Raw genomic sequence first — 15,643 nt, forward strand, 5'->3', positions numbered from 1 at the left:
TTTTGGCTAACTCTGTCAATTATAAAACTAGGCCTGTTTCAATATCTGAAATCTGAGGGTGCAAAAAAATTGCAGTCAAAGTTGTCCAAATTAAGTTCTTAGTAGGCGTGGGACGATAACCGTTTTCAAGGCATACCGCGGTTTGGAAAAGTCAAGGTTTTAAAACCGCCAACATTTTCTGCTATAACTGTTACCGTTCCTAAGGTATGTGTACAAATTTTTTATTTTTTTTGTTTTTTTTTGGCTTGTTTGTTTTTTAGGACAACAGTATCTCCAGCAGAAAACATATCCAAAGATGCCGTTTTAAATTGTAAAGAAATCTGTGTTTTTAAAACAATAGCAGAAGTCAATAGTTCATTTAAAATATTGAACCTCTCATGTTTACTGCTTCAAAATATTAGAAATGTTTCTCAAAATGAAATAGGGAAAAAGGTTTCGTTTTTTTACCCAGGCATTTAAAAATAATTTTTTTTTAGAGCTGTGATTACAATACAGTCAAACCCTGGTCATAGCGTGAAATCGTGATATTTTTTTATCCAAGGTTATCATACCGTCAGAATTTTATACCGGCCCATATAGTTCTTACTTAGCAATGCTTTTTACTAATAGTTACATTTTGATATATAGTTTTATAGTAGGAAATTTATATAGTAATGGGAAATGATCTTTACTTAATATGCAAATGATTTTTGGCATAAAAGAAAAATCTATAACTTGGATATTTTCTCTATTTTAAACCATTCTCTGTAAACCCTAGAGATGGTTGTGCGTGAAAATCCCAGTAGGTCCACAGTTTCTGAATTACTCCGATCAGCCTGTCTGACACCAACAACCATGCCAAGTTCAAAGTCACTTAAATCAAATTTCTTCCCCATTTTGATGCTCTGTTTGAACTGCAGCAGATAGTGTTCTTCTTGGTTTTTTATTGGCAGTCGGCATAAAACTTTATCATTTCTGTCATCTACTGGTTAGGAGTGTGAATCAGAAGTGAAATTTCTACTCTCTTAAACTTATTAATTTATATTCTATTATACAACCAAGTTTTTCTAAGAAACATTAATAAAGCTCCTACTCCACGACCTAACATACTATTAATATCTAGATTTACCTTTTTTTCCTCAATGTCTATCATCCTATTCCATTCTTTTTAATATAATGGGTAGGCCCACACGAAATCTGCACGCGCAGAATTCTGCAGATTTTAAGCCCATTATTAATTCTGTTTATTTACTTGAGTAAATGTGTAAATCTGAATTTATTAAATTTTTATTCCAAAATTTATTACTTTTTATTTAATATATTAAGGTTTTTAGTTACAATACTCCGTTGGATACTCCCAAAATAATTCCCCTGAAATCTACAGATTTTTACCAAAATTCTCAGCAGAAATAGCAAAAAACGTCCGCAGATTCCGTCTGGCCCTAATAATGGGCATTTCTTTATGAATCGTTCTATACTTTCCTCTTCATTACAATTAATACAAACTCCATTTGGATGTTTTCCAATTCTAAACAGTCCACTATTCAGAGCAGTATGTCCAAACCTTAACCTTGATATAACGGTTTCCTCGCATCTATTTCTCCCTACTGTTGTTTTTACCCACCATCCTCTGGATCACATAGCAGATCGTCTTACCCATGTCTGCATGCTTAAATGCATCGAGTTGCTGCAATGTGATTGGCTGATTAGAAATTTGCGTCATTGAGCAGTTGGACAGGTGTACCTAATAAAGTGGCCGGTGATCTGTGCAACAAGGCTGGTTTTGTGGCCCAGGGTCACAAAATATTTAACTAATTAGTTAAAGTTATTAGTAATTAATAAGGTTATGGTAACTAATAACTTTAAATATCTGAATTTGATTGTAATGCTGTAATGTCCACCTTTTGTAAAAAGTGCTACACAAATAAACTTAAATTCAATTGAAAATGACCCCTAATGTTGATTTTCTTGATGGAAACTTTTTTTATAATGTTCTAATTGGCTGGAAATGTTTGATTTATTATATTAGGATGCACATATGTACTTTTTTTTGGGATGAGGTGAAGTTGAAATGCTGTTAATTATTTTCATCTGTTATGGAAGTGGAAATAAACACCTCGGCTTTCTGAGTTTTGTCCACCAGTGGAAGATTTGAATCTTGGACCAACATAGAAATAGTTTATGCTTTCTTGTTTACTGTGTCTCTGTGGTTTTAAACATAAACCTGTCTTTTCCCAGGGCAACAGAGGTTAAATGGAGTCAATGGAGTCATGTTGACAACAGCGATGTGCACCAGTGATGTTGTGGTCAGGATGACGCCCGCTGAATGAAATGACCCAGGTCTGATGGTCGCTCTACAATGCGGTAAATGTTTACAGTTAATAGCAACAGTTGTATTTGTGGTCATGTTCAAAGAAAGCCTTCATTTTCTCTTTGTAAATGGGCAATTCTGTTTCAGGAAAGTATGCTTATGTCTCTTTGAAAGCTTGTTCAGAACATTGCAGTTAATCGTGCGATGGTTAAATCCAAATAGTGTGATAATTAGCATAATTTTATGAAGGTAACATGCCTGTAAGAAGTATTCGCCCCCTTGGAAGCTTTCAAGTTTTACAGCTTTCAGCCGCAGAGGAATTAATTAGCCCTTTTTTGACACCGATAAACAGTCCGATATTGTTTCATGTCAACACACATTGCACATCTGGCCCATGTGTGAGTTTTGTTTTCTCCAATGTTCTGTTTACAAATGCTCAGGATCAGTCAGGTTGGATGGGGTTCGTGTGTGAACAGCCTTTTTGAAGTTTCTGCCCATAAATTTTCAATTGCATTGGAATCTGTTGCTGTTTTACAGAAAACAGTCCCAGAATGCTATCTGCTAACATTTTATGATAAGGTTCAGTTTGTTTGTTGTTAGTTGACTACATTAGCTAACAATAATTAGTGGTATTTTTATTAAGATATTATGGCTGATTAATACATAAAGTGACTTGAATTAATTGGTTATTTAAAATGTTACCTGTGTTTTATTTTATTTATTGTGCTGGCTGTTCTTAGACAGAATTTTTCTTTTTTTTATTATTTATTATTATTATTATTATTTTTTTTTTTTACAAAAAGCCATGACAGTTTTCCTTTTGTTTAACTTCAGTATTTCAACTAATTATTTAAAATGTACAACGTTTACCTTTAATATATTTGTTTGAGTTTGACTGAGGTTTGTTGAGATGACTAGAAAAGTTAGTTTAATACACCTACAAATGTATATGTGAAATTTCTTTTATTCTGTGTAGGACATTTTTTTTTTTTCCCAAATTGGCAAACACTTATGTAAACTTTATTAACAGTCAACTCTGAATCAGTTTTTTTAAAAGCTACATTTAAAAACTTTACAAAGACTTTTAAATTGTTGTTTAATAGTATTTTATCTTGCTATTCACAATAAAATAACAGGCAAGTTAGAAAAACAGGAACGCCTAACCAACTAGCCTATGAGGTTTAGTTTGACAATGTTTTGTTAGAATGTGGTTTACTTTTCAGTTCCTAATTACACTACTAATCTACACTACCTAACAAAAGTCTTGTCGTCTATCCCAGATGTAAGAGCAACTTGACTTCTAGTTGATCATTTGGAAAAGTGGCCGAAGGTAGATTTTTTTTTATTTTTATTTATTTTTTCCCCTGATGAATCGTCTGTTGAACTGCATCCCAATCATCCCAAATTCTGCAGAAGACCTATTGCAACCCGCATGGACCCAGTATTCTTACAGAAATCAGTCAAGTTTGGTGAAGGAAAAATCATGGTTTGGAGTTACATTTTAGTATGGGGGCATGCAACAGATCTGCAGAGATGTTGCCAAGACATTTGTGCTGCCCATTACACTACAAACCACAGGAGAGGGCAAATTCTCCAGCAGGATAGCGCTCCTACTCATATTTCAGCCTCCACATCAAAGCTCCTGAAAACAAAGAAGGTCAAGGTGCTCCAGGATTGGCCAGCCCAGTCACTAGAAGTGAACATTATTAAGCATGTCTGGGGTAAGATGGAGGAGGAGGCATTGAAGATGAATCCAAAGAGTCTTGATGAACTCTGGGAGTCCTGCAAGAACTCTTTCTTTGCCATTCCAGATGACTTTATTAATAAATGATTTGAGTCATTGCAGAGATGTATGGATGCAGTCCTCCAAGCTCATGATGGAGTCAGACACAATATTCATTCTGTTTCCACTGCAGCATGACTTTATATACTATACTGGACATTGTCTCTGTTCAGTGACGAGACTTTTGTCTAAGCAAAGTCAGACCTTACTGTCCTCAATAAATAATTAAAAATCAAGACATGATCATATTTATTTTGGTAGAACAAGCGTAATCTAGAGGCCTTTGCCTTTCATATAAGCAACTTTTGATACCAAATGATCAACTAGAAGTCAAGTTATTGTTTGTTGCTACTAAAACTTGGATAGGCGACAAGACTTTTGTCAAGTTGTGTACAATTGATTAACAATCCCAAAGCTTATACTATTATAGTGGGTCTGGCTTTAAAGGCGCATGGCAATAAAAATGAATTCATAGATTTATCTGTAATTGTTAAAAATCAGTTTCCCTTTGGGGTTTTTTACTATTGGAACATCACTATTGTACTGCGTAAAAAGCCTGTAGGCAGTGATTACACAACGTCTAGTCATTTATTTGTCATTGGTCCCCTGGTAGCCTTCCTCAGATTTACAGCTTCTAGCATTTCTTAATTATTGATTTAACAGCACTCCAAGGGATATTCGGTGACTAGGAGATCGTCTGGTATCCATTTCCGTCTTTGTGCTTTTCAATGAGTTCCTTAGAATGGACTTTATTTTTTCTTAATGGTGGTTCTGCCACAATACTGACTCACCAGAAAGTTGGAACGTCCAGGTCGAGTGTTTAAACTAGAATCAAACCACTTGACTACACAAGTAATCTCAATTTCAGTGTTTATATGACCTCTAAACCCAGTTGGATCCACCAGTGGGGATATAGGTGTGGCATATACTAAAAAAGGAGTGGATGCTTATGAAATGACTTACTTTATAGATCGCATTCATATTATTTTTCCATAGAATCTGTTTTCACTTCGATGTTAACAAGTCGCCAGCTTATTTGTTATTGTTTTTTTTTTTTTGATTGTCCTTACATCACCCTAATAGCTTAAACATCAAAGCTCCGTAAACAAGATCTCTTCCCACCAGAATTCAATTCTTCTGTTTGTGCGCCATTGTAAATCCGCCGTCTACACATCTTGTTGTTGAGGATAAACAGAAGAGAGAATTTAGAAACTCAAGACAAATAAGCACAGTTTTTGTTGTTGTTTTTTTTTATTGTTGTAAGCTGGGTATGTTTATTCAGCCGACTTTAGAAATTCCATTTGGCACAAGTGTAAAACAATAAATAAGTTCTGTCTCCCTCCTAAAATATCTAAATATAAATGAAAAGCATTTTGCAATAAATACCGTATATATATATATATATCTACAATACAGATGCACTGCATCGACACTTCTGCTGTTGGTGTAAAAAATCCAACAAAACCCAAATGCTAATCATGATTAGTTGACATGGGAAATGTAACAACACACACGCATATAATCATACACACACATTTTCCATTGTTGTAATACTGCCGCAGTACTTTTATACTCATTTTACATACAAATACAGACACTAAAGTACTCCACTTCAATATAAATGGACAGAAGTAGAGTCGCTGAACCCCTTGTCTTAATTGTGATCTTTTTTTTTTTTTTTTTTTCAGAGGAGCACAAACACTTTCATGCATGCTGGGTGACTTCTGCTTAAATTTTGATTGAGTTTATAGATTGAATTACTTCCAAAACGCACAAAAAAATAATTATAGGTTCATATACAGCTCAGATGCTGCCTGGTCGGGGCAAACGATCATGTTCTGTATCCAGTTTGCAAGCTTAGACACCGTTTAATTGCTTACCAGGGTTCTACCGTTGGCAAGACGCCACAAATTTGACATGTTGTCTACTGATATTTTTACAGTACTGGATTTAAACACAGGCTCATTGTGAAGAAGTACCCCCGTATACATTTCTGGAGAGCGCGAATTATGTAGCCAGAGCTACGTATGCATTTCAAATGAATGCTATGGGGTGGTATGACACCACCGACGGCTTCAGTTTCTTTTCACGCTACTAGCTGACCCATTACCTTCATGTGGGCTGCTTCTCTACTGTTACCAGTTTGCCCAGTAGTTTGCTGCGTACGTTAGCAGACTTGATATACAGAGTGGAGTTGACCTCAATGATGGGGTTCGAGTTTGGCGAAGAACAGTTTCAGAAAGCAGGGAAAACAAAAACAAAAGGCAGAAAATAAAATAAACAAGTAAACAACAGGGTGAGAACGTGGTGAGATCTGAAAATCAGGCAGCCGTGAGGGCCTTTCTTTTTCTGGATTACTTTTAAAAACGCTGTTGTTTTGGTTTAGGGAAGGGGGTGATCGGGTCAATTGGTGCTTTTAAAAACACTATCGGTTGGTTTTAGGGAAGGGGGTGAGAAGAGCAAATGGTTGGTCAGTCGGTCGGTCAGTCAGTCAGTTGACAGTGGCCTCTGGTGGATTTACACAAGAGCAGCAGGCCCGACTGACACTTGCAAGAGAAATTTGAGATCTTTGAATTCGCGAAAACAAAAACTGCAAAAAAAAAAAAAAAAACGTACCTCCTAGGACGAATTTTGTGATCTCCAGAAATGTATTTAGGGGTACATAAAAATAATGAGCCTGGGTTGGGAGTTTCTGATAATTGCTTAATTCATTGCATAGATTGCTGGTTTGTAGTATTCATTCAGAAATTACGTTTAACATTTTAATTTTGTATTCAAATACATTAACCCTTTTGTATCGTTTAAATTTACTATCCTTTTTTTTGTAACCTCAGTCCTGATCAAAACTTTATCAAATGTTTTTTGAAAATCATTTTTAAAGAGATTTTGACTCTGTAATTGGCAAGTTCATGGCGTCACTGATTTGGGGTGGGGATCGGGGGGGGGGGTTGTGTCTGTTGGCACCATTAACCCTTTAGATAAGCTTGTGGCTTCGTTTCTGGATTTTGTATGCAGTATAACAGCAGATTATAGTTTGTGTGCTTAAATACACTTACCATGTTTTTGTTTACTCCATGTAGTTTTGAGAGCAGAAACACTTATTTGTATTTTCTCAGACGTATTTGGTATGTGTGCAAAGGTATCTCACACACACACACACACACACACACACACACACACACACAATACTCCATATAAAAACCAGAAACTAAGCGCTTTTTTTTTTTTTTTTTTTTTTTTTTTGGACAGGAGCTGATGATCAACAGTAATAATGACAAGTTTGACCTCTTCCCAACAGGGAAAACCAGCAGCAGTCCAGAAATTGTGATTGTTTGGTGTCGAGGCTTTGCAATCAAAAAATGTTATTATAAGAGAAGTCTTTGGGGAAAAAACAGCCACTAATATAACGAAAGGGTAGTCCATTTGCCCAGAGTGTATTGTTGAGTTTATGAAAATTTTCAAAGCATTTTCCCAAAATATATCTCAAAATAGGATTTATCACTAAAATCATTCTATTTGCTGAAACACAGAACGTTGTGGCCAAATTAAGACTCAAAACCACCCCAGAGTGACTTCCTCAATGTAACATAAGGGTTAAAATTCTGGCATCATTTGCTGACTTGTTCTAATCCTAGTTTCTTCAGATGAACAGAAAATATATTTGCAAAGAAAGCTGGGCAAAAATGCAGCAGCCATTGACTTCCATAGTATTTGTTTTCCAACCGTGCAGGGTTGTCCAACATTTTTCAAAATATCATCTTGTTGTTTTCAACAGAAAAAAAGAACCTCAAAAAGGTTTTGTATGGCTTGGGTGTGAGTAAAATTAAACATTTGGGTGAACTGTCCCTTTAATGACTTAAAATTCCCATATAATTAATCCATGTAAAAGGACTGTATGCTCCATTAGCTGTTGCCTTGTTTTTACAGTAATTCCATTAGCTTTAAAGGAAAGACGTGTTTAGGGCTTGACGGATCCCGGCGTGACTCCAATCTCATTTGTAGTTTTGTCCTTAATTACATCAGAGTTATTCAATTAGACCACAGTCTTTTTTGGCGAGAAAAAACAGCATGGATAACGCACGAACATCAAGACAATAGATGGTAAATCTGGTCATTTTCGCAGTGATCTATGAGCTGATTGGTGGGTTGTGGCTCAAACTAAATTCAGTTATAATCGATTGTTCATGACACTTTGTGTATCAACCAGATCGGTTGTTTTGAAGCATTTGCAATGCACACTTGAAAGCAAAATTAAGCAATAAATTCATTTTTCGTATATTTTCCAAATGCTGTTTAACAGATTTTTTTTTTCAGCACATTTTTAAAACGTAGTAATTTTAATAAATCAGTTATGAACTCGTTTCTTTTGTCTTTGCCATGATGACAGTACATATTTTACTAGATATCATGCAAGATACTAGTATTCAGCTTAAAGTGACATTTAAAGGCTTAACTGGGTTAATTAGGTTAACTAGGTAAGTTTGGTTAATCAGTGAAGTCATTGGACAACAGTGGTTTGTTCTGTAGACGAAAAAATATTGTTTAAGGTGGAAATAATATTGAATATTATATATTAAATCATTGTATAAAACTGATTTTTTTTTTCAGCAGAAAAAAAAAAATTTTCTGTTAAAATTACTTGGGAAATATTTGGAAAAGAATAACAATCTCACAGGAAGGCTAATACGTAATTCCTTTCAACGTTTCTGAAAGGACAAGGATAAACTTAACACTTAATCCTGTGTGTCTGAACAGCTTAGAACTGTCAAATCCACCATCAGGCTTTTCAGCAGTTCATCTTCACAGACATATAATTATCAGTAACTGTGTTAATGACAGATTTCATACTCTGTGATTAGTCTAGAAACCAGGATAACAAAGAATTTTCTTTATGACCGGATAATCCATGTACACTCTTAAAAATAGGTTCAAAGGGTTCAAAGTAGATGCTGTACGAACCATTATGGTAAAATGCAGGTCAATATCACATGTGGGTCTAAGACGAGACGTTCAAATTTGGTGTCTGTTTTAGATGGAATAATAAAGTGGTATTGTAACTCATATAAAATGCAAGTGAGCATTTACTTTAATATATTTTTAATAAACTTATTGCTGTGCAAAGATTAATCACGATTAATTGCATCCAAAATAAAAGTTTGTTTCGGCATTATTTAATATGTTAATACACACACACACACATAGTTGAAGTCCGAATTATTAGGGATTATTATTCAGATTATTATAATCCCCCTTTTTATTTTTATATGTTTTTATAATATTTCCCAAATGATGTTTAACAAAGCAAGGAAATTTTAACAGTATGTTTGATAATGTTTTTTTCTTCTGGAGAAAGTCTTATTTCTTTTACTTCGGCTACAATAAAAGCATTTTTAAAATTTTTTTAAACACCATTTTAAGTTCAAAATTATTATCCCCTTTAAGCTATTTATTTTTTTGATAGTCTACAGAACAAACCACTGTTATACAATAACTTGCCTAATTACCCTAACCTGCCTAGTTAATCTAATAATCTAGTTTAGTCTTTAAATGTCACTTTCAGCTGTATAGAAGCGTCTTGAAAATTATCTAGTAAAATATTATGTGCTGTCATCATAGCAAAGATGAAAAAAAAATCAGTTATTAGAGATGAGTTGTTAAAACTTATGTTTAGAAATGTGTTGAAAAAAAATCTGCTCTCCGTGAAACAGAAATGGTGAGAAAAAAAATAAATAAATGGGGGGCTAATAGTTCTGACTTGAACTATGTGAGTGTGTGTGTGTGTGTGCTGTTATATATTTTATATTATATAAATTTTTATATGGGCGAAGCAGTGGCGCAGTAGGTAGTGCTGTCGCCTCACAGCAAGAAGGTCGCTGGTTCGATCCTCTGCTTAGTTGGCGTTTCTGTGTGGAGTTTGCATGTTCTCCCTGCCTTCGCGTGGGTTTCCTCCGGGTGCTCTGGTTTCCCCCACAGTCCAAAGACATGCGGTACAGGTGAATTGTCTAGGCTAAATTGTCCGTAGTGTATGAGTATGTGTGTGGATGTTTCCCAGAAATGGGTTGCGGCTGGAAGGGCATCCGCTGCGTAAAAATGTGCTGGATAAGTTGGCGGTTCATTCCGCTGTGGCGACCCCCGATTAATAAAGGGACTTAAGCTGTCAAGAAAATGAATGAATAAAGGTGTATATGAAACAAATCATGCAAACGCACATTTTGCAATTTAAATATCTAAGAAAGCTATACTAAACAGTTTTGTAACAATGTATGTGTGTGTCATAAAAACTTTAAATATATATATATATATATATATATATATATATATATATATATATATGACACAAAACAAACTTTTATTTTGGATGCAATTTTAATCGAGGTTAATTTTTGCCCTAAAATTTTGTAAAACTAAAATATCAAAATATGGGTGAAAATTTGGTTTCTTCATCATCATCATCATCATCATCATTCAGCATTAAATATAGATATGTAGAAAAAACAACAACATAGTTATTCTGAACTGAGTTTATTAGGTAATATTTGGTCATATTAAGTGTTATATTTTAATCATTAGACTCTTCTTGCTGACAAATGGGTCAAAACTAGTGATTTGAAGAATAGTGGCAAAGTTTTAAATTAACAATTACTTTTTAGCTGCAGTATGATACTGAACTATTTCAATGCCAAAACGGTGCTTGTTCTTGTTCTGACTATACAAATGTTAATAAACATTGTAATGTTTGTAAATAAAGAACCTGTATTTGCAACTTTAAGATGCATGTTAGTACTAAAAGGTATGAATTTAAAATAAGGTTTCAATCCATTGTCCACTTTTGTACTTTTATTTTTAAGAGTGTACTTGTCTGCAATTGTATTCGAAGACAAAAAAAAAAAAAAGGAAAATTAGCTGTCAAAGAGGAGAAAAATCTGGAATTACTTTCCAAAAGACAAGTTGATCATTGTTTTAAGGAATGTAAACATGAACGTGATCGTGAGAAACCTTTTTAAGGTCTTTAAGGTACGACACTTTTGGGAAAACCTTTCAAGCAGTACTTTTCCATATTTGCTTTTAGAATTGGTAGCCTTTTCTTTTAATAAATGTAAATGTCTCGTAGGAAGTTAGATTTGATTAGACAGGCTTTGGCAAGGTCAAATCTGAGGGTTCAGATATATGCGTATATATATGTATTAAGTGACATTGTTGTTTTAGGTAATATCCATCCTAGGAGACGTGTGGTAGAGAAGCATTTCTCTACATGTATACCTCTGATTCATATTTCTGACTAGTGTAATCCCAGGATGTGGGTGCGGTAGAACAAGATTCATTGCATGTACATTCTCCTAAGAAAACAAACAAAAAAAGAAATGAAGAAAGAAATGAGGTAGTTTTCACAGCTGCGTTGCACTTCATACTTCAGGATTCAGATTCGTAACAAAAGCCAGCAGCATACAGTTGTCGCTGTACCATTTATATAGATATATCTTTGGTTAAATACAGTTTTATATTTAGATCTGTATTTGATTTTCTGCAGAAGGCCTCCCTTCAGCTTGTGGTCCCATTGAATTAAACCAATAATCCAACTTTTGGTTGAAGTACAGTGCCCTGTGCTAATCAAAAGTGCCAGCAACCACTGAAAAGGCAGAACTTTGTTTTGTTTTTTCTTGTGGCAAACTTTCCAAAGTTGGTTTTAGACAATTCAGGCCTTGTCTTTTGTGTTTTATGCGTCACTTTTTCTCTGTAGATGTCACTATTTTTCCATGGTGGTATACAGGAGCCATTTTCAAGATCATCTTTGAATTTGCAATGCATTCTCCAATATTTCTGCATCCTATTCCAAATATCCCACCATAACCAAGGAATTCAGAAAAATTTCATTCCCATGGATATGTATAGACTGTTTCCATAGCTTCCCGGAATGTCATACACAGCCGCACGCTTTCGCAGACACGTTCTGAAGGGTGTTGAATCTATTATTGTTGTCCAAGAAAGACATTTTCTTCTCGAACTTTATCGGTCGACAGCAAGGAGTGTATCGCACCTTGTCCTTTTTCCCATTGTCCCGTCCTGGTCTGGCTTTCTCACTGGAGCCGTTATTCAGCTGCATGTGCTGCATTACTAAGTCATAGTTGCGTCTGGCATTGGTGCACTTCCCGCTGCAGTACCTGAAGCGCACAGTCTCCTCGCTTTCATACCCGAGGCCCAGCTCGCTCACGGTGAGGTTGATTTCATGTAACGAGCACGGCTTTGGGCCCTTTCGTGCTCGTTTGGTTCTCCGACCTGCCTCAGTTCTGATCCTCCTCTGCTTTTGGTCCACAAGGGTCGCAATCACCTTCTTCAGTTCGCCTTCGGTGAAGCTTTGGAAGAGGTACGAGACTAGAAGAGAAACAAAAAATGAGAGCAATTCCAGCGTTATGGAGGCGACATTTGCAGTAAAAACTTAAAACTTAGTAACAGTCAAATTATATGTTAATATTATACTGAAACTTATCTAAAATTTTAAACTAAAATTGTTCCTATTTTAGTTGAGGGAAATAAACGTAATGGATGTAGACCAGGGGTGTCCAAACCTTTTGGGCCGAGGGCCAGATGCAAAAACAAAACCGTTGTCCCGGGCCATATATATATATGCATATATATATATATATATATATATATATATATATATATATATATATATATATATATATATATATATATATATATATATATATATATATATATATATATATATATGCATATATATATATATATATATATATATATATATATATATGCATATATATATATATATATATATATATATATATATATATATATATGCATATATATATATATATATATATATATATATATATATATATATGCATATATATATATATATATATATATATATATATATATATGCATATATATATATATATATATATATATATATATATATATATATATATGCATATATATATATATATATATATATATATATATATATATATATATATATATATATATATATGCATATATATATATATATATATATATATATATATATATATATATATATGCATATATATATATATATATATATATATATATATATATATATATATGCATATATATATATATATATATATATATATATATGCATATATATATATATATATATATATATATATATATATATATATATATATATATATATGCATATATATATATATATATATATATATATATGCATATATATATATATATATATATATATATATATGCATATATATGCATATATATATATATATATATATATATATGCATATATATGCATATATATATATATATATATATATATGCATATATATGCATATATATATATATATATATATATGCATATATATATATATATATATATATATGCATATATATGCATATATATATATATATATATATGCATATATATGCATATATATATATATATATATGCATATATATGCATATATATATATATATATATATATATATATATATATATATATATATATATATATATATATATATATATATATATATATATATATATATATATATATATATATATATATATATATGCATATATATATATGCATATATATATATGCATATATATATATGCATATATATATATATATATATATATATATATATATATATATATATATATATATATATATATATATATATATATATGCATATATATATATATATATATATATATATATATATATATATATATATATATATATATATATATATATATATATATATATGCATATATATATATATATATATATATATATATATATATATATATATATATATATATATATATGCATATATATATATATATATGCATATATATATATATATATATATATATATATATGCATATATATGCATATATATATATATATATATATATGCATATATATGCATATATATATATATATATATATATATGCATATATATATATATATATATATATATATGCATATATATGCATATATATATATATATATATATGCATATATATGCATATATATATATATATATATATATGCATATATATGCATATATATATATATATATATATATATATATATATATATATATATATATATATATATATATATATATATATATATATATATATATATATATATATATATATATATATGCATATATATATATATATATATATATATGCATATATATATATATATATATATGCATATATATGCATATATATATATATATATGCATATATATGCATATATATATATATATATATATATATATATATATATATATATATATATGCATATATATATATATATATATATATATATATATATATATATATATATATATATATATATATATATATATATATATATATATGCATATATATATATATATATATATATATATATATATATGCATATATATATATATATATATATATATATATATATATATATATATATATATATATATATATATATATATATATATATATGCATATATATATATATATATATATATATATATATATATATATATATATATATATATATATATATATATATATATATATATGCATATATATATATATATATATATATATATATATATATATATATATATATATATATATATGCATATATATATATATATATATGCATATATATATATATATATATATATATATATATATGCATATATATGCATATATATATATATATATATATATGCATATATATGCATATATATATATATATATATATATATATGCATATATATATATATATATATATATATATGCATATATATGCATATATATATATATATATATATGCATATATATGCATATATATATATATATATATATGCATATATATGCATATATATATATATATATATATATATATATATATATATATATATATATATATATATATATATATATATATATATATATATATATATATGCATATATATATATGCATATATATATATATATATATATATGCATATATATATATATATATATATGCATATATATGCATATATATATATATATATGCATATATATGCATATATATATATATATATATATATATATGCATATATATATATGCATATATATATATATATATATATATATATATATATGCATATATATATATATATATATGCATATATATGCATATATATATATATATATATGCATATATATGCATATATATATATATATGCATATATATGCATATATATATATATATATATATATATATGCATATATATGCATATATATATATATATATATATGCATATATATGCATATATATATATATATATATATATATATATATATATATATATATATATATATATATATATATATATATATATATATGCATATATATATATATATATATGCATATATATATATATATATATATGCATATATATATATATATATATGCATATATATATATATATGCATATATATATATATATATGCATATATATATGCATATAT

At 29.8% G+C, this 15,643-nt stretch overlaps 1 protein-coding gene and 1 long non-coding RNA gene across 2 annotated transcripts in view; both read right to left on the bottom strand.

Annotated features, from left to right (window-relative positions):
- Positions 1–15,643, bottom strand: part of LOC147846549 (uncharacterized) — a 1,651,758-nt gene that overhangs the window by 873,094 nt on the left and 763,021 nt on the right. The gene's annotated exons all lie outside the window — the stretch shown is intronic.
- LOC103910147 (uncharacterized) overlaps positions 11,720–15,643 on the bottom strand; it is a 60,765-nt gene continuing 56,841 nt past the window's right edge. The window contains exon 4 of the mRNA XM_087241601.1: positions 11,720–12,443. Within this exon, the coding sequence (XP_087097727.1) occupies positions 11,989–12,443 (455 nt within the window). The 3' untranslated portion in view covers positions 11,720–11,988. The remainder of the gene's footprint in view (positions 12,444–15,643) is intronic.

The sequence above is a fragment of the Danio rerio genome, chromosome 2 (genome assembly GCF_052040795.2).
Source record: "Danio rerio strain M-AB ecotype USA chromosome 2, GRCz13ab, whole genome shotgun sequence".
NCBI lineage: Eukaryota > Metazoa > Chordata > Actinopteri > Cypriniformes > Danionidae > Danio > Danio rerio.